We start from the raw sequence: 27426 nt of genomic DNA on the forward strand, positions 1-27426 counted from the left end.
TCAGATCCTTGTTCCACTTTCTGAAGGATTCTCTTTCAGTGCTAATAGCTTCCTTCACCTCACTTGTTAACTATGCTGATTGGTCTTCCTCCTTTTTTTAATACATAGAATACATCTAGTCTGGGCTCCAGGACGGTATTTTTGAACATCCACACCTGATGTAAATTTTTGACCTTTGCAACTGCTGCTCTAAGTTTCTTTTTTTACCACTCTCTTCATGTTATCACAGTCTTCTTTGTTAAAGTTAAATGCTATTGTATTGGTAAAATCAGTGTTAAGCAACTTTGACAGTTTGTAGCACATCAGGAAAATCTAGTTGCCGTGATCCCCACCCCAGTTCTCTCATATCAATGCTTTGACACGCAGCTCCTGATTGGTGTGGCCTGACTTTAGTACAGAAGAGGCGGTCGGAGCATTCCGTGAATTACTGAGTTTGTGATTTGTGAACCGCGAATTCGCAGGGGAATATTGTATTTAGAATCTGCTTCTAGAGAAATGTCCAGATCTTTTCCCATCTGGAGGAGAAATCTTGAAAAAGAAAGTTACTCAGAAGGAGAAGACGGTCCTGCTGGAGAATGCAAAGGTGATCCTGAAGCAGAAGAGTCACCCTCAGTAGTAGATGGCGGCTCCAGATCAGAATCTCCCAGCAAATCAGAATCTCACAGCATGGATGAAGATTTATGCTGGGTACGGTGCCAACAGACCGTGACAAAGATTTGACATGCTTTTGATTTATGTGAGGCCTTGCCGGACCTGATCAGAGTAGCCTCATGAGAGGTCTGGGTAGAGGGAGACTGGTGCCAGGAAAGTGTAATGCTCGACTCCCATATTGAGGATATCTGCAAAAGTCACAGGTGTGGTCGATGTCATAAGCAACTCAGACTGGACCCACACCGGAAGAGTCGGTATCGACAGCAGCACAAGTTGAGTCGGTACCAACAATTGGAAATGTTCTCCCAACTCCTCCCTAAGCAAGTTGTCAATTTTTTGCTTCAGGGAGAGCACCGGTACCATTTGTTTTTTAGCCGGTACCACCAGTGCCGCGACACAGGTTGGAGATGAGGAAGCCGATGATGAGGCGCCATGTGCTTATGGGACTTACGCAAGGTCGGCATTACTTGACTCAATGCAGCTTTGACCTGCGTCCCAGGGGCAGGGGGGAGGAGTGGAAGGCTTCTTAGCCGGTTTACCCAATGTGGATGATTGCGACACCGGAGACAGCGTTGTCAGATCCGGAGTCAATCTCTGTGTCGTCTTGGTCGGTGCAGTCGTCTTGGCTGGTGTGGTCGGTGTTGAAATTGGCTCCCCTTCCATAGCGGCACGGAAAAGCTGTTTCTGCTGCAAAAGATGATTTTTTTAAGTTATTTTCTGCAATGAAGAACAGCGGGCACAAGTTTCGGGACGGAGCTCGGGACCCAGGCACTGGAGACACCAGCAGTGAGGGTCGGTAACAGAGATAAGCCGAGCACAGTGATCGCACTTTTTAAAACCCGTGGGCGGGCGTGACATTGATGGGAAGACCACCTCTCCAAAATTGAATGCAATGATTGAGGCGAGGAAAAGGCCCCGTTGGTCCACGAGCCCACAAGCAGAAGAAAAATAATAAAGAAATTCCTTTTTTCTTTTATTTTCGTATTAACGAAAAGAAAAACAAAGAAAATTGACAAAGTCACAAACCGCGAGAGCGGGAAGGCAGCGAAAAGAAAATTTTTCAACGGCCGTTGAAATGCAACTTCTTAGCTCCATGGAAACTAAGAAATTGAGGGACCGCACGCCTACATCGGATGCGAAGGCCATCGCGCATGCGCGGTGCGGGCTGATCGAGAACTTTCTAAACTTAAAGTTGTGATTCACTTTTCAAGTGTCCATACCAGGGCTCCATCGGTGACATCACCCATGTGTGAGAATATGCTGCCTGCTTCTCCTGGGATAACTAATATTCTTTGTGTACAGTACTGTACTTGTTCGTGGGGGCATGTGTATCAAGCCTACTGGTATTATTTCTCACTGGAATTATGGTTTGCTATTAAGCTTAGATTAGGACTGACTAGAGCTATTTATAAACAGGCTCAGAGGGTCAACTTGCAACAAAAAAATGAAATGTTTTTACTGCACTGCCGCATTACACCTATATAATAAGTGATAGGTGGAGCACGTGCTACTTCAGCAACACTATTGCCAAACTAAAACAAATTGCTCTTGATTCTGTCTGGAATGGCAATACAGTCAATAGTTAAAAACTGGAAGGATTTCACACTGTTGAATTTTCACTTTTGGGAAACTGTATGTCTCTTCTATAGGTATGAAGCTAACTTGGCTGAAAGATCGGGGAATATGATCACATTTAAGGTTGTTTGGAGCCCCTTAGAGGGTTTCATTAAGCTTTATGAATGAAGGAATGATTGACCTGTCAGACAAATGGGAGGGAGGTAGGGTGGGAAGTAGGGTGGGGGTTTGGGTTAGGGTGGGATGGATGGATAGGTAGATGACATAGAAACATAGAAACATAGAAGATGACGGCAGAAAAGGGCTACAGCCCATCAAGTCTGCCCACTCTGCTTACCCACCCCCTGTCTATGCCCTAATGACATCTTCCACTTCGACACATGTTATTGTGAAGAATTTTCTAAAGTATGTTTATAATATATTTGTGTGTTGCATTTCTCTGTAAGATGTTAAAATTTAATAAAGGTTGAACTAAAAAAAAACAACCCACTTATATTATACAAAATTTAGCTCAATATCAAGCCAATTGTGCTGGAGGGCTATAGAGATTGTATATTCACATGCTGCTTGAGCAGCTGCAAATGGTCATGGGTGCTTGTCCCTGTCAAGATTTAAGAAAACTCAGTTTCATCAACAACAACAAAGCTCAAGAGCCCATCTCGACGGGTGACTTTAACGCAGAGCTGGGAGGTCCACAAGGTCACTTGTCTGGGGGGGGGGGGACTGGGGTTAGATTACAGGAGGGTGGATAGGATTGAGTGGAGGGGGGGTCTTTCCAGTCGAGGGAAAGACCCCAGATTGGCGAGAAGCTGCAGCCGAAGGGGGTGATGGGAGGGGGTATTAAAGTCAGAGTTCGGAGGACTCAAATGGTAAGTTGGTCCTCCGAGGCAGCTTTCCTGCCCGCCCCGCAATACACCTCAGGAGTGGGTTGGGTAGCTCGGGTGGCAGTATCCCGAATACTGGCTGCTTGGCTCATCAAGGGATGAGCAGTGGGCTGGCTGGAAGCCGTGCCTGATGAGTTGGATGGCCCTGAACAATGGGGCATGTGGGGTCATGCCACCCCTCGAACCTCTGCTAGCACGGTGGGGTCGGGGGCTATTAAATTATTACAGCAGCTCGGGAACAAAGTGTTGTTATTGTTATACAATTAGTGTTTGTAAATAAGTACAGTATTAATAATATATTTAAGTTATATGTTTTATTTTCAATAAACAGGGTAGGCCAGGTTTCACCACTAATAGAATTGAGTGTCTTATTAGGGAATGGGCAGGGGGTACGGGTTAGGGGATGAGAGGAGGTGTTTTGCGGGAGTGAGCCGCTCCAAGTTCCGCTGTTATAGTAATTTTTATTTTATTCTTTTTTTTTTTTAGGTATACAATCATACCTACTTCAAAAATTCAAAGTAAATACAAATTAATAAAAACATACATAAATGTTTCTTAAAATAAGGAAATTCTGAGGGAATAAGGCAAGTCTGCCAGCTTAAAACAAAGCCTTTAACAGCCTCTGCCTTGGTCAAAGAAAAGAGTCCTTTCCCTGGCTTACATAGTTTATTTTGTCTTAGGGCTAGATTCACTAAGCCCACCGATCAAGTTCTGACCACTTAGCGACCCCTTTGCGATCCAATTTCCCTCCAACCTGATTCACTAACCTCTGTCCTGATCATCCTCCAATCCGCACATGCAAATGAGGGGGACCGGCATTCAAATGTAGGCAGGCAGTGATTCACTAAAAAAATTGAGGGACACCAACTGGGCTGATGGATCGAAAAATAAGCGACTGCTGAGGACCAGTCGCTCAGGCCCTTTCCGACTCCCCTGTCTTCTGCCGCCCTCCTCTCAGCCCTGATCTCATGCCCTTCCCCGCATTGCAAGCCCATAGTTTTAACCTGCAGTTTAAAGTGGGTTAAAACCACAGGCTTGCGAAGGAAAAAAAAAAAAAAAAAAGTAAAGTTTCCTGCTCTGCCGGGCATGGAGGGTCAGCACATGCACAGACCATCTACAGATGAGCAGGGAAGAGGTGCTACTGGGCCGGGGGAGCAATGAAGAGGGACGGGGGGGAAGGGAAGAGGTGCTGCTGGACCGGGGGAGCAGGGAATAAGGACAGGGGGAGCAAGGAAGAGGTGCTACTGGGCCGGGGGAGCAATGAAGAGGGACAGGGGGAGCAGGGAAGAGGTGCTACTGGGCCGGATGAGCAATGAAATGGGACAGGGGGAGCAGGGAAGAGGTGCTGCTGGACCAGGGGAGCAGGGAATAGGGACAGGGGAGCAGGGAAGAGGTGCTACTGGACGGGGGGAGCAGGGAAGAGGTGCTACTGGGCCGGGGGAGCAATGAAGAGGGACAGGGGGAGAAGGGAAGAGGTGCTGCTGGACAGGGAAGTGGAGTGGGGAGAGAAATGCTGCTGGTGTGAAAAGGGGGCTCGGGCTGAAAGGGAACAGATGGGAGAAGGGGGATGGAGCTGGGGCTGAAAATAGGGGACATGTGAGGGAAGGAGGCTTTACTAGCATATCTGGTCGGCTCCCTTAGTCCCTTGCCGCCGCACCCCCTTCCCTTCTCGCGGCCTCAAAAAAAAAATGCCAACTGCTGCACAGGAAAATGGACAGGGGGGGAATACTGCAGAAGTTGTTGCACAGGGAAGTGGGGGGGAGGAAAATGCTGCACAGGGAAGTGGGGTAGGGGAAAATGATGCTGCACAGGGAAATGGAGGGGGAGGGAATGCTCATGTGGCTACTGCACAGGGAAGTGGAGGGGGGAGAGAAATGCTGCTGCATAGGGGGCAGGGAGAGAGAGAAACAGACAGATAGAAAGAAAGAGATAGTGGGAGGGAGGGAGACAGAAAGAAAAGAAGAGACAGACAGACAGAAAGAAAGACAGCAGGAGAGAGAGACAGACAGAAAGAAAGACAAAACAGACATATATTCTAGCACCCGTTAATGTAACAGGCTTAAAGACTAGTAGAACTATATTCTAACTCAAGCTTTGTTTCAGAGCTAATGCTAAAGTGGAATTAGAACAAATACTGAATAACTGGGTAGTCACAGTACTCTAATTTTATCTACTGGGCCTTCTGATGATACAGCAATGTGTGTATGTGTGGTGGGAGGGGGGGAAGGAGGTAGCAAAAAAAAAAAAAAAAAAGTCTCTCAGTTTGTGTACACATCAAGGCTGCCTACCATTGACCAGTATTGGAAGCAAAAACCTTCAATTGAAATATTGTTTAAAAGAATCAAGTTAACAGTATACAACAACTATTGAGAAATTTACAGTAAGTTATCTTTCATATTATAACTAGCATCCAGATAAGCAGGTAGGCAAGAAGAGGGTTTAGGGAGAACTCGGGTCTGGTTATTTGTGCTGCCATGGAACCAGAATGTCTGGACACCTTCAGTCAGCAGCTTGCATTATCTGACATTTCCTCTTCTTGATATCATCACACCGTTTAACCCCTCCCCCACCCCTCAAAAAAAAATGTGAGATACATGTTGGAATTTTCCAATTTCACATTCCACCTATTTAACCCCTCCCCCCCTTTTACAAAACCATAGCACAGTTTATAGCGCTAGCCGTGGCAGTAACAACGCCGATGCTCAAAACCGAACTACGGTTTTGTAAAAGGGGGGGAGGATTAATTACATAAGAAATCAGAAACAAAGACCGATAACCCCAAGTAGTCAAGCAATTCACAAAATACAAACTACTCATGAGAAAAGAAGAGATTCAAAGAGGATAGTAATCAGCTTTTCATTATCTCCACTGAAGCAAACACATGTAATAATGGCTTAAATTGGTGCAGTGAAATATTCGAAGGGAGGATGATTTAGACATTATTTTGTTTTGATTATATTTTTGATTCTTGTCTTTATTAAATGTTAATACATATTGAGGTTACTAATAGACCTCTTAATTACCATTAGTGCAATTGTTACTGATATTTCTTTATCTTATTTTGTATATCCAACTAATCAATGCATAACCTATTGTGTAACTGTGCTATGTCTTCTACCCATTTTTCTGCCTTATGGACATGGGATATTTGTTTATTACTATCCTGTTGATATTCCTTATTTTTCTGTTTGTATTACCTTGTAACTAAAAACAATAAAAATATTGAACTCAAAAAAAAAAAAATTCTTTCTAAGGAAGCGATAGAATTTGTCTCTGGAGGTTTTTGAAGAGCAGTCACTGATGGTTTAAGTAGCAGGGATCCTGTCTGGAAGTAGGTTGATAACACCAAGATCATTTCCAGCTCTATCTTTCTGTGATCTTGGGAAGAATTCAAATCAAAGAAAAACACTGGGGCCCAGATTCTCAAAATTTTAACTCCACTGCTAAACTGTTTTCCGGCATTTTAGCCTGTACGCAGTTTAGCGACGGATTATCAAAAGGGATTATCTCCGGCTTTAGTGAGGATTCTAGCAGTCTCCAACACTGACGTGCAAATGGGCTCGTCAACATTGAAATGAGCCTTCGGGTGGATTTTTAAAAAATGCAGAGCCATTTTTAAAAAGCGGTGTCAGCAATTGGCGACTAAACAAAACAACTGGTCCACGGGTGCCGGTCAGTGTCAGAGACTGCTAGAAACCCCTGTGTTGTGATGCAGAGGGAGATGCCCATTCTCTCCGCTGAACCACAACACCCCTTCCTGGCAGAAGCGGCGGCAAACACCACCCTCCTCCCAGAACAGCAGCGACTACCCCCCTGCAATGGGAGAGATGCCCACACTCTCCCGCTGCATCAAAATCCCCACCACAGCTGACTCGACCCAACCCCCACACCTGCAGCGGGAGAGATGCCCACTCTCCCACTGCATGAAAATCCCCGCTACAACTGACCTGACCCCCGCAGCGGGAGAGATGCCCACTTTCCCTCACTGGCAAGTAACCCCACCACCACTGCCATCTCTGCCACCCCCCCCTTACCTGAAAATTGATGAGCTGGAGGGATGCGGACCCACTCCTCCCAGCTTTCTGCACAGTCTAAAATGAGCTTCCACTACCTGGTGCATCTTGGGATGCACTGGGGAGGGGTCTGAGGCTCTGATTGGCTCAGGTTGTATAAGGCCCCTCCCACTGAAGCAGAAGCATTGCTTCGCTTGCCAACTGAGGACTTTGGGTACCTCCCTGCCTGTTGATATATGCCACTGCTGTGATACTGTCCGAAAAAAACCCTCGTCGGCCGGCCCTGAATCATGGCCTGGACCGTCTGAAGCCTGGTCGCTCTCAATTCTAGAAGACTGATGGACCACTGAGCTTCCTCCGGAGATCAGACTCCCTGTGCTGAGGACTGAAGGCAGTGAGCCCTCCATCCCAACAGACTGGCATCTGTGGTAACTATAATCCATTCTGGAGTTGCTAGAGGCATGCCTTTGAACAGGTTGAGATTGCTGAGCCACCAATTCATGCCGAGTAATGCTTGAGGAGTCCATTGTAGATGACGATTGTAATCCAGAGACACTGAGGACCACCAGGAGAGAAGTGATTGCTGCAGTGGTCTCATGTGAAAGCACGCCCAAGGCACCACTTCCAGCGCTGCCACCATTGATCCTAGAACTTGCACATAATCCCACACTTTCAGTATGAGTAACTACAAAAGAAGGCGAACTTGAGACTTTAACTTCTCTCCCTGGTCTTGGGTAGAAACACCTTCCCCACCTTCGTGTTGAACAGCACCCCCAGATGTTCCAATGATTGGGAAGGTGCAAGAGAGCTCTTTGGAAAGTTGATGACCCACCCTAAAGATTGAAGAAGGGAGATCACCCGGATCAACCAGTCGTCCAAGTAAGGATGTACTCAAATCCCTTCCTTGCGAAGAAAAGCTGCCACTACTACCATGATCTTTGAGAACGTCCTTGGAGCCATGGCTAGGCCAAATGGCATGGCTTGAAACTGATAGTGCTGGCCGAGGACGGCAAAGCGAAGATACCTCTGATGTGGTGGCCATATGGGAATGTGTAGATACGCTTCCTTGAGGTTGAGTGCCGTAAGAAATTCCCCAGGTTGAACAGCCGCTATGACCACCTCACTGTTTCCATGCGGAAATGCCTGACATTTAGAAATTGATTCACTCTCTTGAGATCCAGAACTGGTCTGACCAAACCCCCCTTTTTGGGCACTATGAAGTAAATGGAATATCTTCCCTATCCCCTTTCTTCCGGAGGAACTGGAATTACGGCCCCCCCCAAAAGAACTTGAAGGGTGATCTGTACTGATTCTCTCTTGGCTGTCCCGTGCAAGGGGATACCAACAAAGAATCTTCAACGGGAGAGGAAAATTCTAATTTGTAACTGGATCAAATTCATCATTGGCTAGATGCTAATAAACTAGCCTTAAATATTCATAAAACCAAAATAATGCTCTTTCCATGGAAGGACTGTAGCACACCGCTTATTCCAATTTCTATTAAAGGCATTTCATTGCAGATAACCCAAAACATTAGGATCTTAGGAATAATATTAGACAATAAATTATCATACCACGATCATATAAGCCAAGTGGTTAAATCTACTTTTCACAGACTGCGCCAAATTCGTTCCGTCGCCAAATTTTTATGTGCAAAATCCCTGAATATTCTAATAAATTCTCTAGTCATCTCCAAAATTGATTATTGTAACGCCTTATTTAAAGGCTTGCCGCAAAAAGAAATCAGACGTCTTCAAATTATTCAGAACGCCTCTATTAAAATAATTCACAAAGCTAAAAATTTTGATCATGTCTCACCCTTACTCAAGGAGGCACACTGGCTATCTGTTGCACATCGCATTTTATTTAAAATATGTTTACTCACTTTTAAATCATTAATATTCCAAACCCCCGCCTTTATTTTTAGAGTTTTAATTCCTTATACTACTTCTAGAACACTGAGATCACAGGATCAACATTTATTGGCCATTCCCTCACTGAGAGTCATTAATACGAGGCGTCATAGTATTTTTTCAGTCTTGGAATGATCTCCCACTCTATATAAGAGAAGAAAAGAATTTAGACAAATTCAAGATTAAGCTTAAAAGTTTCCTTTTTAATGATGCTTTTAGTGAATAGATGATTCTTTAATCTATCTTTATCTTATATTTCTTTATCATGTTTGTCTTCCCTCCTAATGTTTTTACCTTTAAATATTAAATTTAATACAGATTGTAACCTTTAAATAATTTCCCTGTTGTTTCGACATTGTATTTACATATTTAAAATTTTTTTTTTTTTTTTTTTGAAACACTGTATGTCTATGTAATATGTTACCCATGTTTTTAGATATTTTTAACCATTTTGTACATCGCCTAGAATGTAGAATAGGCGATTAATCAAACTATATAATAAACTTGGAAACTTCTTGAATAATGTTCAATTCCCACTGATCAGACGTTATCTTGGCCCACTCCGCCAGAAATAAAGACAGCTGACCCCTCTTACAATCACGACAGAGGGAGCCGACATCCCATCATTGGGAATTAGGTAAGGCTGGGGTACGGGCTGGTTAAGCAGTTTGGGGTTTTATAGGAATTCTTTTGTGGAAACCTAGGCCTAGAATTATAGGAAGAACCGTAAGATAGTGTAAAGAATGGCTTTCCAGGCCTATATCTTTTAACATCCCTGAAGCGATTTCTGGCAGACAAAGCCTTCAAAGGTGCTTTAGGCTTATCTTCCGGTAACCTCTGCGTTTTGGTATCACCAAAATCTTTTACCAATTTTTCTAAATCGTCTCCAAATAACAAACGACCTTCAAAAGGAAGCCTCATGAGTCTAAGCTTGGAAGCAGCATCTACCGCTCAGTGATGGAGCCACAATGATCTTCGAGAAACAAATGAAAGAGACATTTGTTTTGCCGAAATGCGAATAATATAGAGAGAATCTGCCAAATATGCTAGACCCACAGTGGCGTACCAAGGGGGGCAGGGGGGGCGGTGCGCCCCGGGTGCCAGCCCTAAGGGGGTGCTCCCGGCCTTGCCGTTCAGTCCCCCCCCCCCACCCCCGAAGGACCGCTCGCCCCACTGACCTTCCTGCACCACCTGTGAAGCAGCCCGCAGCAGGATCGCGAAGTCAGCGTCAGCGATCCCTGCGCTGCTTAGGTGCTGCTTCCTGCGCCGCGATCCCGCCCCTTCTCTGACGTCAGAGGAGGGGCGGGACCGTGGCGCAGGAAGCAGCGCAGGGATCACTGACGCTGACTTCGCGATCCTGCTGCGGCTGCTTCATAGGTGGTGCGGTGAGGCCAGGGGGGCGAGCGGTCCTTCGGGGTGGGTCGGGGCATCAGGCCTTCAAGGTGGGGCGGGCGGGCAGGCAGGCAGGCAGGCTTTCAATGGGGAGGGGGTGACAGGCAGGCAGGCCTTCAAGGGGGGACAGGCCTTCGGGGGGGGGTGTGCAGACCTTCAAGGGGTACAGGCCTTCAAGGGGGGGCAAGCAGGCCTTCAGGGGGGGTGCAGGCCTTCGGGGGGGTGTAGGCCTTTGGGGGGTGCAGACCTTCAAGGGGGTGCAGACCTTCAAGGGGGGGGGGACAGGCAGGCCTTCAAGGGGGGGACAGGCCTACAAGGGGGGGACAGGCCTACAAGGGGGGGGGACAGACCTTCAAGGGAGTGCAGGCCTTCAAGGGGGGGGTGCAGGCCTTCAAGGGGGACAGGCCTACAAGGGGGGGACAGGCCTACAAGGGGGTGGGACAGGCCTACAAGGGGGTGGGACAGGCCTACAAGGGGGTGGGACAGGCCTACAAGGGGGTGGGACAGGCCTTCAAGGGGGTGGGACAGGCCTTCAAGGGGGTGGGACAGGCCTTCGGGGGGGTGCAGACATTCAAGGGAGTGTAGGCCTTCGGGGGGGGGTGCAGGCCTTCAAGGGGGTGCAGGCCTTCAAGGGGGGGACAGGCCTTCAAGGGGGGAAAGGCAGGCAGGCAGGCCTTCAAGGGGGGACAGGCCTTCGGGGGGTGCAGACCTTCAAGGGGGGACAGGCAGGCAGGCCTTCAAGGGGGGGGGACAGGCCTACAAGGGGACCATGATTTAGAAGTACACGGAGGGAAGGGGGTGTTCAAAGAGACGTGCATATGCCAAACTTTGGGGGGGGGAAGAAATAATGGGTCTGAAAATAGAGGAGAGGGAGAGAGATGATGGACCATGGGATTTAGGGAGGGAAGGAACAGAAAGGGAGAGAAATTGGACACAAGGGATGGTGTGGAGGAGGGATAGAGATACTGGATAGGAGGGTAATTAGGAAAAGAAAGGGAGAGATGGTGGACTCTGGGGTGGTGGGGAAGGAGGGAGAGATGCCGGATGAAAGGGTATTTAAGAAAAGGTGGATCTGTGGAGGGAGATGAAAAAAAGGAAAGATACCAGACTTCCTGGGAAGGGAAGGGAAATGGAAAGGGAGGACAGAGTTGGCAGATGGATGGTTAGCATGCAGAAAGAAGGAGACCCTGGCAAGCAAGTTATCAGAAGAAAACCAGAGCCTTGGACCAACAAGATTTGAAATATAACCAGACAACAAAAGGTAGAAAAATTAATTTTATTTTCTGTTTTGTGATTATAATATGTCAGATTTGAAATGTGTATCCTGCCAGAGCTGGTGTTGGACTGCAAACGTGAGCTAGGATTTAACAGAGAGAGGAAAAGTCCTTTTTCTTTATTTTATTTACACCACAGCGCCAGTGTGGTTAGGAGAAGCCAAAGGGGGTGAAAAAGCTATAAAACCCACCAGGAGTTTTGAAAAAAATCACCCAACTGGGCAGGAAAATCGAATTGAAAAACCAATTCAATAGGGCTGAATCGAATCAAAAATTTTTTTCCTGTATCTGGCAGCATTAGTTTGCGCTACTGTCTTAGACTTTAGAACCTGGGATTGGGGAGAGATGGCATCCTCAGTACTTTATAATGCAAGTGAAACGAGGATTTGGGCAGACTTTTGAAGGGTCTGCAGAAAAAATATATTGTATAGGCCGGGGACATGAGACAGCAGGAAATGGGAACTTTTCTTCCTTCTATTTTTGTGAATGGAAAGGCTGAGGATGTCAGAGAGTTCAGTTAAAATATGTGCTTTATAAGAAAATATAATAATGTGTTTTATAAAGTTTATAGCATAGCTGGCCTACCCAGTGAGGTGTTCCTAGTGGTGATGGTGGCAGCGTGTCAATGTGTTGAGAGGAAGAGGTGGTCTGGGAAATTCTGCTGAGAAAATTCCGGGCCCATTTCCACCCCCCAGTTAGTCCACTCCACTCAACTGGTTCACACACTGATTGGGTCTTTGGTTGTTGTTTTGGGATCTCTTCCAGTGGTTTATCTCCTTCTGGTCCAAGGAAGGAAACTTTGTTATCCTTAGCATTGACCTACAGAATATGTTTGTAACAGCGCTGCTTGTGTGGCATTAGGCTATGTAGTGATCGAAAGAAAAAAACAGACCTTTGCACATTTTTGCACTATATGGTGGGTGTATGAGGAGATTCACATTTCCTGCACAGCTAAGTCCATGTGAAGTTACCTTGTGCTGTATTTGACATCTAGCAAGGTCTCTGTTTGAAAGGAAAGATCTAAACTTAAAAATGAAGTGGCCAGAAGTTATGGTAAAAGCAGATAGTGTAGCTGGTTTTAAGAAAGATTTGGACAAATTCCTGGAGGAAAAGTCCATAATCTGTTATTAAGACATGGGGGAAGTGTCTGCTTGCCCTGGATCGGTAGCATGGAATGTTGCTACTCTTTGGGTTTTGACCAGGTATTAGTGTCCTGGATTGGCTACCATGAGAATGGGCTACTGGGCATGATGGACCATTGGTGTGACCCAGTTAGGCTATTCTTATGTTATGTTCTCATCTGTAGGGGCCTTTGTTTTCACTTCTTATTTTAATGTATTTTTTTTCTGGGAACTTATCAGTGTTTTTTATAATGGGAACAAAAATGGAAGAGAATTAATGTGTGTGGGATGAGGGGGTAACTAATTTCTTCAGCTAAATAATTCAATCCACTTCAAACAGACATAGGAGAACTCACGCACCATTCACACACCCTCCAACCAAAAACGTCAAAAGAAAAAAACTGTTCGACAACCTCCTAGCCATTCGAGCTGCAACACTCGACCCCCAACTCTACAACCAATTGACATCGACCACAGACTGCAAAACCTTCAAAATGAAATAAAAACCCTTCTATTCAAAAAACACATAAAACCGAACTAACACAATCAGAACTGTCCCAAGCATCACCTGCAACTATTCCATATGTACTTCTGATGTCATGACAATTCAGACATAATTTATGTTATGTTATGTTATGTTTGGAATATAAGAAAATTTTCACTGCCTGTTTCTGTTCTGACCATTTATTCTGCTTCATGGTCATTACAAAAAATATTTTTTTACATGGGGGGGGGTGTCAAAAAATGATGGGCCCCGGGTGCCACATACCCTAGGTACGCCACTGCAGACCCATTTCCATATCTGGAAAGTCGGATGGAACAGAAACCCCTCTCACCATCACTTTATCTGCCATACACTAACCCCATTGCAGACATGCCCGTGCAGCATAGGAACTGCACACAACTGCTTGCAAGGTAACTGCCGCTACTTCAAAGGACAGCTTAAGTGAAAATTCAATCTTCCTATCCTGAATGTCTTTCAGCGCTATACCTCCCTCAACCTGCAATTTAGTCTTTTTGGTAATCACAGCCACCAAAGCGTCCACCCTTGGGTTCTTAAATTTGTCTAGCTCGTCCTGAGCTACTGGATACAACTGCCGCATGGCCTTTGCTACTTGGAGACTTGCCTCTGGTGTGTCCCATTGAGCTGAAATAAGTTCTTGCATTGCTTCGTGGACCGGAAACGTTTTAGGAGGTTTTTTCATGCCCGCCATAAGAGGATTAGCTAATCCTGTTGCTTGCTGATCAAGTTGAGAGATATTAAGACCTTGCAATGCCTTAGAAATAAAAGATGGCAATTCTTCCTTATGAAAAAGACAGAGCGCTATAGGATCATCCACCTCCCTAGCCAGCGCATCCTCTGACTCCAAATTTGCCACTTCTCCCTCCTCCAGAGATTCTGGAAGGGGAAGAGATAAGGTGGAGTTTGATGGAGGGTCACTTCCGTCCATGGGTGCCACTCTGCACCTTTTTGCTGCCTGCGACTCCAAAGGAGGTCTACCAGGCTGGAGCAAGGATAAATTGCTCAAATTACACTCCCCTTGCTGTGCAGGCTAAAAGCTCTGCATTACAAAGGCTTTATGCATTAGCATAACAAACTCCGGAGAAAATGCCATTATATTAATTGTTGGCTGTACTGGATGTATATTTTCCTGCCCAGAAACCGCCACTGAAAACGAAACAGAAAAACAGCTGACAGCCGCCAAAGTGCACTCAAGCAGAATGGAAACAGCCGCGAATGCAGGAGAAGCAGGGCAAACTTCAAATGCACGGGAAAGAACAGATACCTCAGGCACGATGTTACTTTCTTCCCCTGCAGCGTCTGAACATCCTGCAGAACAGAGACCCGATGCTGTTCGCCACTTCCCACAGTGGGAACACCTTTTAACTGCCTCTGCCGCCATTTGTCTCACTGAAAACCGCTGAGCAAACCCGAAGTCGGCATAAAATAACACAACCGGCAAAAACAATAAAGAACCCAATTCTTACAGCAGCAATAACTATAAAGAACTCAATTCTCACTAACAAAACAGCACGCAGAATAACTACATACAAAGTTAGCACTGAAATTTCTCTCACCCTATCTCATCGTTATTAAGGCTGATAATTGTAGACTGCAGACTGATAGGAAAATACAATCCAGCTACAGCACTCTGGTCTCACTTTTTTTTTTTTTAATCTGGGAAAGAAGAAAATAGAGAACCAGGAATAATCCTCAATCCACTGGAGGGGAGGGTGGAGCAGGGACCTGGGGGATCCAGGTGTAACTCCCAAAGTTGGCACCGCTCAGCCACACACCCCTATCTAAGAATTCAGGAGCTAGTTGAATAGTGACCATCACCTGCTGGGAGATAGAGAATACTGAAGATACAGGAAGTAGAGAATGACACGGTGACAAAATTCACCACCGTTCCCGTCCCCGTGGATAACCGCGGGAAACCATCTTCATGTCATTCTTTAAGGAGAGAGGGAAGAATCAGAGTATGAATGGCCACAACCACTGACTCACAAGCTTTGCTTTGAAGAATGCTGGTGTAGAAGGACTGAGGTTGAAATAGACACTAGAAAATGACATGGGATTATTTCCCGCAGTTATCCGCGGGGACGGGAACGGTGATGAATTTTGTCACCGTGTCATTCTCTAACAGGAAGCATACCAACCAATAGGACCACCTGTTAATCAGTTCCTCTATCTCCACCTGCTGGTAGATGTGTGCTATCCCACTAGTCTCTGGATTCATCTGCTGCTGTTGCTAAGGAACTGGTATTCAAACATGGAAAACACAGCAGGAGAAAGAAAAACAAAAAGACCTATGTTATTTCAGATGCCATTGAACCAGCAAGTAGTAAGACGAGAGCCACCTAAACAAATCTTATGACAGCAATTTTGCTACAATCGGCAAGAGGGGCTTCCCTTAAACCAGAGTCTAAGGAAACTGCTAAAACTCAAACTGCATAAATCCCTGGGTTGGATTCATATTGACTGAATTCCAGGTACTATGACCCTGAAGTTAGACAAACATTAAATCAGTTGAGCAAAAATTAACTTTTTTTTCAATGAGCTTGGAGCTATTTTAGTATTAAATTACAATAGAAACATTCTGAACAACATTAAAAGAAAACCCTTATAAGAAAGCCTTAACCCTAGTATCTACTGCTTAATATTAGCACGACCAACTATTAAGATCCAATATGAGCAGTCACTAATTTTATTGTGGTAATTTTTTAGCCTCAGTTAAAGAAAAGAGAGGATTATTATATTGTGCTGATGTGTATCCCCTTATTTCTTGGAAACAGCTAGAGTTGCAATATTCGGCCTTTTCTTACTTGTAGAACTATAGCAGATGGTACAACTTTTGTACCTTTCAAAGTTGTGGCATAATTAGAAGAGTAAGAGTAGAGTCCAACAAATCTAAGCACATCACTCTGAATTCTACCTTGGCAAGACTAGAGCACCATGGAAACAATCAAACAAGGTCAATGTTGGCATGCTTCAAGGTTCTCAAGTCTTTACGCAGTTTCAACATAAATTCTTTCAACTACTATAGCAGCAGCCATGTTTGTAAAAGATCATATATTACAGTATCTGACTAATTTTCTATATGTGTGATGTCATTTATAACATCATACCCACACCTAACCAATCAGGTCCAATAACACTGAGAAGACAACAAAATCCAAATGGCACCAAAAGGTTCCACAAAGGAAATGAAGCAGTAAAACAACAAAAAGATTGTGGAGCAGAAGATCGGATGTACTAGTTTGTAGTTTAATGAGTAACTTAAAACCAATAATCATAAAAATAATCCATAGAAGTGACCCACAGGATAGAAACCAAATAATGTATACAATAAAAATGACCCAACACGGGCTGTGTTTCAGCAAAATAAAAATGCCTTCCTCAGGGGTCTTATAGGGTCCTTGGCTGTCTTAAATATAAAAACATAAAAGTCACAAAAAATTCAAGTAGTTAAGAGGCTCTAAACAAGCAGCACAATGTAACATGACACCAGCCTACATTGTCGTCTTGTGAGCTGTGCTGCTTGTTTGTAGCCTCTTAACTACTTGAATTTTGTGTGACTATTTTTTTACATTTAAGACAGCCAAGGACCCTATAAGACCCCTGAGGAAGGCATTTTTATTTTGCCATAACACAGCCCGTGTTGGGTCATTTTTTTGTATACATTATTTGGTTTCTATCCTGTGGGTCACTTCTAACTGTATACACCCTCTGTGGATTGTTTTTATGTTATTTGGATGCTTATTAAACTACAAACCAGTACATCCGATCTTTTGTTCCACAATCTTTTTGTTGTTTTGCTGCCAATAAGATTGAGAGCATTTCTTGGATTTTTGGGGAAACTTTACTGTCATGATCAATACTAGGGAGCTATCTACATATTTAAATTATACTGTTTTTCATGTATATGAGCATTGCTACCAGTTCTGAAACATTAAATACACAGAGTACATCTGTCTCAAGAAAACAGCAATTATAATTTTATAAAATTATAATTGGAATCTTGTCTCTTATTATCTACGTGCTTAGCAACCACAAATTTATAATTTCAGTTTGCAGTTACAACAGAACCACATTCAGTAAGTTATTTTGGTCTTTGAAAGTCATGTGAAACAAAATCAACCATTCACTTATATTTTGAAATGTATTTTAAGGAAGCAAAATGATAACACAAAATTCTTAAGTCTGGAGGTTTTTCAGTTTTTGATTTTAGTAATGGACAGGGCCATTAAAACATTCCCAAAGTAACTATGAAATAAGGTGCACATGTAGCAAGGTACAGGAAATTAATACAAGCTTTTTGCAGCAATATATCCTTTGTGCTGAAATAGAAAGTCTCCTATGAGCCTTAATAGCAACACAAAACTTTTGATTCTCAAAAGACAATATAACACACATACACACACTCTACAACGTATATATTACAGCCACCCAGCTATGAGAGCTGACGAAAATACCTTGCACAACTAAAACAGCAGTGACCTAGTGATCAGAGCAATAGACCAAGAACCAAGAAACCAGGGTAAAGCTGCCCATAGGCAAAAACTATAAAGTGAAACAGAGTGGACCATTCCCTTGTGAAGATCTTGCACCCTATTTCAAGTCAAGAGATCACACACAGTGCTTGAGTTCAGCTAGGGACGACACTCATGACTCAAACAGTGATAAGGAGATAGCGCAAGGAGCAAGATCAGCTGAGTGGAACTTTAAAAAAAAAAAAAAAAAGATTATTCTCCAGCTGTATTACATGGAAATTGTTACCCCAGTTTAATATGATATCCAAGCTGAAGCCAGTTGCCCATCTGCTCTATCTTTCACCAAACTGGCTGCTTTCTTCACTGGGCAAGTAGATTGTCCCATGTTGGGCAGACCTGACCAGCCATGCTTGGAAGGGTTTGTACCCTTCCACTTAAAGAGGGCTGTGATTTTCCCTATTTCTTAAAAAAAAAAAAAGACCATGACAGTGGGGTTGACTTACAGCCTTTACTGACTGATATCAAACTTTTCTGCTTTAAGGTGATGGAAAACATGATTTTATGAAGAACAAACAATCCAAAAACTGCAGACTTAGTACACGATGCAGGCAGACTTTATTTATAACAAGTAAATCATTGATTAAAAACCTTTTACCAGGCAAGGGACCCAACACGGTCCGTGTTTTGTATAATCTTCATCAGGGGTCCACTTTTGATAAAAGGAAAAGTTATCAAAAGAATAGCCTTGGACAAATAGCGGTAGGTGACACGCTAAGGAATCTAAAACACTGGTAACACGCTGGAAAAGTCGCCGAGATTTTATGTCAACATGATTTTATGTCAACTTTCATAGTTCTTATAGAAGTTCTACCATTGCTTCCCACTCAATCTACTTTTTGGATTGCTCAAAGCACTGACATGGTGGACCTTACCAAGGCTCTTAAGGTGCCCTACTTGTTTATATCTCTGGATAATACTATTCAACCAGCAGTTCTGAAAATCTGGGTTCAGTTTCCCAAAACTTGCTCTGGTGAAAGTTGGAGATACAATAGAGGCAGCCTCCATAGATTCCTCTAAAGAGGAAGCAGAGATGGGATCAATACTTGCATACATATTTTGTACAACAGAATGAACTGGAGGAGTAATCTAGTGCAGTGCTTCCCAACCCAGACTTTGAGGCATACCCAGCTAGTCGGGTTTTCAAGATATCCATAAATATGTATGTTTGAATGTGCAGTGCATGCAACTCTCTCTCATGCATATTCATTGTGGGCATTCTGAAAGCCAGACTGGCAGGGTTAAGAAGCACAGAACTAGTAAAGCAGCAGGCTGTGAACAAGCGAGGTCAGGGTTGAAATTCCATTGGAACTCCTTGTGCCTTAGGAACCAGAGCCAGTCAGGACCTTAGGCCCCCTCTTAGTGCATCCCAGCATGTACCGGGAAGGCCCTCCATTTTGAAGAGGTGGGCCTGCCGGCCAGAGGGATTGAGTATCCCTCCGGCCGTCCTTCAGTTTCATGGTATGGGAAGGGTGGGGGAGGCTGTCGGGGGAGGGGACAGGGACGCCAGTGGCGGGAGAGTGGGCATCCCTCCTGCCATCCTGCATTTTAAAGGTACGGGGAGGGGCATCTTGGTCGCTCTTTTTGAACTTTTTCCAGTTCCACTTTATCTTTCTTGAGATAAGGCGACCAGAATTGAACGCAATACTCTAAACTCAGGGAGAAAACGTCCCCAAAATTCTTCATTCATGTCCTCTTTTTGGTTACTCTAAGACAGTGGTCTCAAACACGCGGCCCGGGGGCCACATGCGGCAGATACTATTTTGAGGCCCTCAGTATGTTTATCATAAATCACAAAAGTAAAATAAAACAGTTTCTAGATCATATGTCTCTTTAGCTATAAATGATAATATTATTATTGGAGACTTGGCCAAAAGGAAAGATTTATAAACTATGAAGAGTTTTACCTCATGCAAAATTGTCATTTCTTTAATAAGACATTAACTATTTTTTCTGCGGCCCTCCAAGTACCTACAAATCCAAAATGTGGCCCTGCAGAGGGTTTGAGTTTGAGACCACTGCTCTAAGACTATTGCCTGGTCTTGCAGAACAGTTCCTCACAGAGCTGATGGCAGAGTAGGAATACTGAGGGACAGTTAGGTATTTGAACTAATATGGTTAAATGCTCATTTCTCTCTGCCCTTCAATCAAAACGTCACTCACACACACCTCATCTCCACCACAATACAGATGTGGTTTCCCAATGTGGAACCTGCTGCTTTAAGTTTCAATTAGAATTATGGAAACAAAACAAAACAAAAAAAACCACACAACACACTTTCCTCTGTTGTTAGATATTAGAGAGCAATGAGTGGGCCCCAAACTTTCATTTTCTTAGTGCCACAGCCACATGTGACTTTACAAGACTAGCTCTTACAAGGATCAGGTACTAGGGATGAGCTGCAACAAAATGTCATTCACTGATGATAGTGCACACTATAGGGTAAATTCAAAGGGCCAAAAATTAAACATGAAAAATACTGGTGCTAAGCACCATTCTTATATGTTTATTGGTATTTGATATATTATCCTACCTTGGAGAAGTTCAGGGTGGTGACAATTTTTTTTATCAGATATTTTCCCTATCTGTTCCGATGGGCTCACAATCTATGATACCTTGGGCAATGGAGGGTTAAGTGCACACAAAATTGCTATTTTAGAATAGAGCAGTGGTTCCCAAACCTGGTCCCAGAAGCACCCCGACCAGTCCGGTTTTCAGGACATCCACAATGAATATTCATGAGAAAGTTTTGCATGCCGTGGAGGCCGCTCGTGCAAATCTCTCTCATGAATATTCATTGTGGATATTCTGAAAACTTGACTGGCTGGGGTGCTTCCAGGACCAGGTTTGGGAATCAATGGAATAGAATGTTAAGTCGGCATGTGCAAGAGCATTTACACCACGTCAAAGGCTGGCGTAAATGGTCACACCTTAAAGTAAGCCGTTGCGCACTTTAGTTATAGAACACTGACTTACACATGCAACTGCAAGACACGCCTCCTCTGCCACTGCACACTATAACATTTAGGCGCTAGATTTATAGAATAGCACGTATGTATAGTTATGCACATAACTAAGGTTAGTTGAACTCAAAAGTCTGACTAATGCAAACTATTACCATTAGATGACAGATTTATATTAGATCAGAAACTCAATATATTAGAATTGATTAAAGTTTTAGAATTGACTAACTCCTCAAACCCACACCACACACAATATATTAAGTACAACGATCACCACACTTAACACCAACATGAGAACCACATCACCATATTTTCCACAAGCAATCGTACTGATATTCCTGCTTCTGACTGGAAAGCAACTGCAAACCATATATATCCAATACCAATCATAGCAAATTCCAGTGGAATTGCCCAACCAATCTGGCACCTCACAATTGACAGAAACTCAAACCATCAGCCTTACGCATACCAACCAGCCCCAAAAGCAACAAATAGAAAACCAACAAACCCATACAAAACCAAAAAACAACCCCACCAAAGATCACTCATATACCCAAAAACAACTCACAACATACCTATAGAATACATCACTCTCAAGTGTGCATATGTGAACATCAGAGCCATAGGCCCTAAAACAGAACGCATAAAAAACTGGATAGAAGAAGATAACCTAGATTGCCATTTCCTCACAGAAACATGGCTTACCTCTGACTCGGACCCCAGAATAACTGAAGTTTGCCCAAAGAGCCATAAAATAATGTTAGTCTGCAGAGAAAATAAAAGAGAAGGAGGAATTGCCATTATAGCCAGAAACACTTTAAACCTAAAAATACAAGACAAAATAACCAACCAATACTTGGATTTACTAGCCTGTCAACTTTCAAGCACATCACTTAAAGGAACGCTAACATGCATTCTATGCTACATAACCACAAGTAACTGGAACACAGCTAAACCAATATTTGAAGAATTTATTAATCGAACTCTCTAACGACAACCTACAATCTACTTCTAGGAGTCCTAAATCTTCACCTCGAAAACCAATCCTGCAAAAATGTAGAAACCCTACTAGCATATCTTGAGGCCTTAACATATAAAATCTTAGATCCTCAAACCACACACGAAAAAAGACACCAACTAGACATTGCAGCCTACATGTCCCAACAGCCCACACAACCAGAGATCCAAACATCAAACGGAAATTGGAACCGTTCCCTCTGGTCCGATCACTACACATACGCCTTCAAAATCAATTGGACCAGTAACAAAAGCATTCCAATTACTCAACAAACAACTTACAACTCACACAAACATATAGATCCCACCACATTCTGGACAAAAACAGACATCATAATCCAATACTACACACCCAAAGACTTCATCTCACAATGGAACTGTAGGGTCATGAAATGGTTAAATGATGTTTGAAATGCTGCTCTGGCCAACATAGCTGGAAACAGTGTACCATCTGCTGACATCATCTGCCTGAAATGATGTCCCTGCCTTACCACATTGTAAGCTAAATAGATAAGAGTTTGAGCTATGATGTACCCTGCCCTCCTGAACATGTAACAGTTAGAACTGCAAGGCTTAGATAAGCAGGTAAATGAACTAGCTTCCTATAGGACTATAAGTTGTACCCCTGAACCTATCACAAGTGCTGGCTTAGGACCAATAATAATTGTAGAAAAGTTATAGAAGTAATAAATGAGAAGTTGTAGATTTTGCATATATTAGTTTGTGAAAAGGGCATAAAAGTCCGTGCATTTCCTGTTTCTGGCACTCTTGTAAGCAGGCTGCTCACTGCACAAGAGTCCGGCATGCTGTAAATAAAACTCCTGTACTTTCTTCACGCCTCTGACTTTGTGTGTTCAAGTGACCTTTCAGAAGAACCTAAGTACTGCAACCCTAGACGAACTAGCCCCAGAAAAGCCCAAAACCAAAATCCACAGAAAATCAGACAAGTGGTTCGACAACAAACTACTCCAACTCAAGAGACAATGCAGACAACTTAAAAGAAAATGGAGAAAAAGCAGCCAAGAGTCCACAAAAACAGCATGGATAGCAACAACCCGAAAATAAAAAAAAGAACTGAAAGAAAAAAGAAAGACATACTACTCAAAACAAATAGAAGGACCCCAAGACACAAAACAGTTATTCCAGCTACTAAAAGTTCTCACAGACACCACACCCTACATAGCCAACAGCAATTCCACCCCTCCTTCAGCCACATACTTCAAAAACAAGATCGCAAACATCACAGCCACGTTCAACGGAACCCCCTCATACATAGAGACCTCATTACCCCCACAGAAAAAGAACCAGTTGCAGCAGATAGAACTTGGTCCCATTTCGCACCTATACAATCTATACAATAAATACAGCCATGCAGCCTGTGACCTCAAACATTGCCCCCCATACCTACTGAAATCCTCATGTACATTATTACGTTCCCTGCTTCTACAATGGATACAATCTTTACTATTAGAGGGTCATTTCCCACAAGAACTCAGCGAAATCATTATAACTCCGATATTGAAAGACCCCCAAGGGAACAACGGACCAACCATCCAATTACAGACCCATAGCGTCAATCCCACTGTACGTCAAGCTGATGGAAGGCATCGTAGCCAAAACCTTGTAGACAAAGCACAGTTACTTACCGTAACAGGTGTTATCCAGGGACAGCAGGCATATATTCTCACACATGGGTGACGTCATCTACGGAGCCCCAGCGCGGACAGCTTTTCAAGCAAACTTGATTGAAGTTTCAAGTTTGCACACTGCACCACGCATGTGCTAGCCTTCTTGCCCACTAGAGGGCGCATCCCCACCTCGTGGTCCTCAGTTCCATAGCAAGCAAAGAAGCCATCCCCGGGGAGGTGGGCGGGTTGTGAGAATATATGCCTGCTGTCCCTGGATAACACCTGTTACGGTAAGTAACTGTGCTTTATCCCAGGACAAGCAGGCATGATATTCTCACACATGGGTGACCTCCAAGCTAACCAAAAAAGGGCCGGTGGGAGGATGGCAATTCATGAAAACAGGTTACGTAACACCGACTGGCCAAACCGGCCGTCGCTTCTGGACAAAGTGTCCAGACAGTAGTGGGAGGTGAACGTATGAACCGAAGACCAAGTGGCAGCTTTACATATGTCCTCCATAGGAGTGGATCGGAGGAAAGCAACCGAAGCTGCCATCGCTCGGACCTTATGCCCCGTGACTCGACCCGAGAGCGGGAGACCAGCCTGAGCGTAGCAAAAGGAAATACAAGCAGCTAACCAGTTGGACAAGGTGCGCTTGGAAACAGGATGTCCCACCCGATTAGGATCAAAGGACAAAAACAATTGAGGAACCTTCCGATGAGACTTAGTACGTTGGAGATAAAAAGCCAACGCCCTCTTACAGTCAAGCGTGTGAAGCGCCGCCTCACCAGGATGAGAGTGGGGCTTCGGGAAAAATACCGGAAGAACAATGGACTGATTGAGGTGGAAATCAGACACAACCTTAGGCAAAAATTTAGGATGGGTGCGGAGAACCACCTTGTCATGATGGAACACCGTGAAAGGGGGATCCGCAACCAAAGCCTGCAGCTCGCTTATCCGACGAGCGGAGGTAAGCGCAATCAAAAAGACCACTTTCCAAGTGAGAAACTTAAGGAGAGATTTGTCTATGGGCTCAAAAGGCGGCTTCATCAGTTGAGCCAAGACCACATTAAGATCCCACACTACAGGAGGAGGTTTCAGAGGAGGATGGACATTCACAAGACCCCTCATGAAACGAGAAACCAGAGGATGTAAAGAGAGGGGACGACCCTCGAGATGTTGATGGAATGCTGCGATAGCGCTAAGATGTACTCGAATGGAAGTCGTCTTCAGACCAGAATTCGACAGATGCAACAGATATTCCAGCACCGAAGACACGGGCACCGAACTCGGGTCCAGGTGGTTCGAGAAGCACCAGGATGAAAATCTGGTCCACTTCTGGGAATAACAAAGTCTAGTCGAGACCTTCCGCGAGGCCTCCAGAATTTCCCGTACTGACTGAGAAACAGGAACCGAAGTCAAGGGGAAAGGAACCAAGCCGTCAGATGTAAAGACTGAAGATTGGGATGCAACAGCGAACCCTGACTCTGAGACAGCAGAGAGGGAAAGACAGGCAGAAGCAGAGGTTCCCGGACACTGAGTTGAAGCAGCAGGGAAAACCAGTGCTGTCTGGGCCAACGAGGCGCAATGAGAATCATAGTGGCTCCGGTTAATTTGAGATGCACCAGCGTTCTCAAGATCAGGGGAAACGGAGGGAACGCATAAAGGAACCTCCCTTCCCAGTCGAGAAGAAATGCATCGGCCTCGAGGCGTTCCCGGGAAAACATCCGAGAACAGTAGAGCGGTAGTTTGTGAGTCTCGGGTGAGGCAAACAGATCCACCTGAGGAGTCCCCCAACGGTCGAAGACCTCGCGTAGAACCCGGGAGTTCAGCGACCACTCGTGCGGCTGGAGAAGACGACTGAGCTTGTCTGCCAGACAATTCATCTCTCCCTGAATGTAAACCGCACGCAAGAAAATGTTCTGAGAGACTGCCCAAGTCCACAGGCGCAGGGCTTCCTGGCACAGAGGCCAAGAGCCCGTGCCCCCTTGTTTGTTTACATAATACATGGCCACTTGGTTGTCCGTCCTGACGAGCACTATTTGATTGCGCAGGAGATGCCCGAAAGCTCGAGCAGCCAGGTAAATAGCACGCAGCTCCAACACATTGATGTGACACCGACGGTCCGCGGCCGACCATAGGCCCTGTGTGCGAAGACCGTCGACATGTGCCCCCCACGCATACTCCGAAGAGTCCGTGGTCAGGACTGTGCGATGCGGAGGAACGCGAAAGAGCAAACCCCCGGAAAGATTGGAAGAGTTGGTCCACCAACGGAGCGAGCGTCTCAAAGAAGGAGTCACCGTTATTAGGCGAGACACCGGGTCGCGATCCTGGCGCCACTGCGAGGCCAACGTCCACTGAGGGAGCCTCAGATGCAAGCGGGCGAACGGAGTCACCTGGACCGTCGAAGCCATGTGACCCAGAAGCACCATCATGCGCTGAGCCGACACGACAGGCCTCAGCGAGATCTGCCGACCCAAGCGCAGCAGAGCCTCCAACCGAGGAGTTGGGAGGAACGCTCGGAGGAGAACCGTGTCCAGCACGGCTCCTATAAACTGCAGCGACTGAGTCGGGCACAATTGAGACTTGGGAAAGTTCACTTCGAACCCTAGACCCTGAAGAAGTGAAATAGTCTGTTGGGTCGCTGAAATAACTCCCTCCCTGGTCGGGGCTTTGATGAGCCAATCGTCCAGATAGGGAAAGACCTGCAACCCCCGGGAGCGCAGGGCAGCCGCGGCCACCACCATGCACTTCGTGAACACCCGAGGGGACGAAGCCAGGCCGAAAGGGAGGACCCGGTACTGAAGGTGCCACTCCCCCACTTGAAATCTCAAGAATTTGCGAAAGTCGGGATGCACCGGAACATGGGTATACGCTTCCTTCAAGTCCAGGGAGCACATCCAATCCCCCTCCTCCAGGAGGGGATACAGAATCGGAAGCGATAACATACGGAACTTCTCCCGGACCAGGAACTTGTTGAGCTTCCGAAGGTCCAAAATGGGGCGCAAGTCCCCGGTCTTTTTTGGGACCAAAAAGTAACGGGAGTAAAACCCCCGACCCCTCTGGTCGCAAGGAACCAGTTCGACTGCTCGGAGGCTCAGCAAGGACCTGGCTTCCTCCTGGAGAAGGGCCAACTGGCTCCGATTGGGCGGGCAAGCCCCGGGAGGCATGTCCGGAGGCTGCCTGGAGAAGTTGAGCGAATAGCCCTCTGAGATGGTCCGGAGCACCCATGCGTCTGACGTAACTTCCGTCCAAGCTCGGGCAAAAGCCGAGAGTCGACCCCCGATGGGAAGGGAATGTGGCAGAGTTGCGGTGAGGGCCCGCCCCCAACCGCTCATCCCGTCAAAAGGACGGCGCGGGCTTGGACGCAGCCTGCGTAGCGGGCTTGGAGGGACCTCCCCTACCCTGCTGGGGTGGTCGTCGGGGCGGAGGCCTAGAAAAGGCTGGTGTCGTCTTCTGAGGATACCGCCTCGGAGGCTGCCGAAAAGGCCTTTGTTGCGAGGCCCTAGGCTTGGGGCGGACAAGGGACGCAAGCGAACGCTCCTGATCAGACAGCCTCTTAGTCGCCGCCTCTAAGGAGTCGTCGAACAACTCCGACCCCACGCAGGGCAAATTTGCCAATCGCTCCTGCAGGTTGGAGTCCATCTCGAGGGTACGCAGCCACGCCAGGCGACGCATCGCCACCGCGCAGGCCGATACCCTCGAGGCGAGCTCAAAGGCGTCGAATACCGCATGGAAGAGGTAGAGGCGCAGCTGTGAAAGGTTCGACATAAAGGTGGCGAACCTGTCCTTGTGCGAAGCCGGGATCACCCCCTGGAATTCAGGCATGTCCTTGACCATAGACCTTAAATAGGACGAGTATGAAAAGGCATAATTAAGGACCCGCGTCGCCATGAGTGAATTAGCATAGAGGCGACGGCCAAACTTATCGAGGGTCCTACC

At 45.5% G+C, this 27426-nt stretch overlaps 1 protein-coding gene across 6 annotated transcripts in view; it reads right to left on the reverse strand.

Moving 5' to 3' along the window:
- CARMIL1 (capping protein regulator and myosin 1 linker 1) overlaps window positions 1–27426 on the reverse strand; it is a 476507-nt gene that overhangs the window by 413017 nt on the left and 36064 nt on the right. Inside the window, exon 1 of one of the 6 annotated variants that reach the window (XM_033934490.1) lies at window positions 21545–21604. The exons of the other annotated variants lie outside the window; for them this stretch is intronic. Within the exon in view, the coding sequence (XP_033790381.1) occupies window positions 21545–21590 (46 nt within the window). The 5' untranslated portion in view covers window positions 21591–21604. Of the gene's footprint in view, window positions 1–21544; window positions 21605–27426 lie in introns of those variants that run through there. 6 annotated transcript variants of the gene reach the window in all.

The sequence above is a fragment of the Geotrypetes seraphini genome, chromosome 2, assembly GCF_902459505.1.
Source record: "Geotrypetes seraphini chromosome 2, aGeoSer1.1, whole genome shotgun sequence".
Lineage (NCBI taxonomy): Eukaryota > Metazoa > Chordata > Amphibia > Gymnophiona > Dermophiidae > Geotrypetes > Geotrypetes seraphini.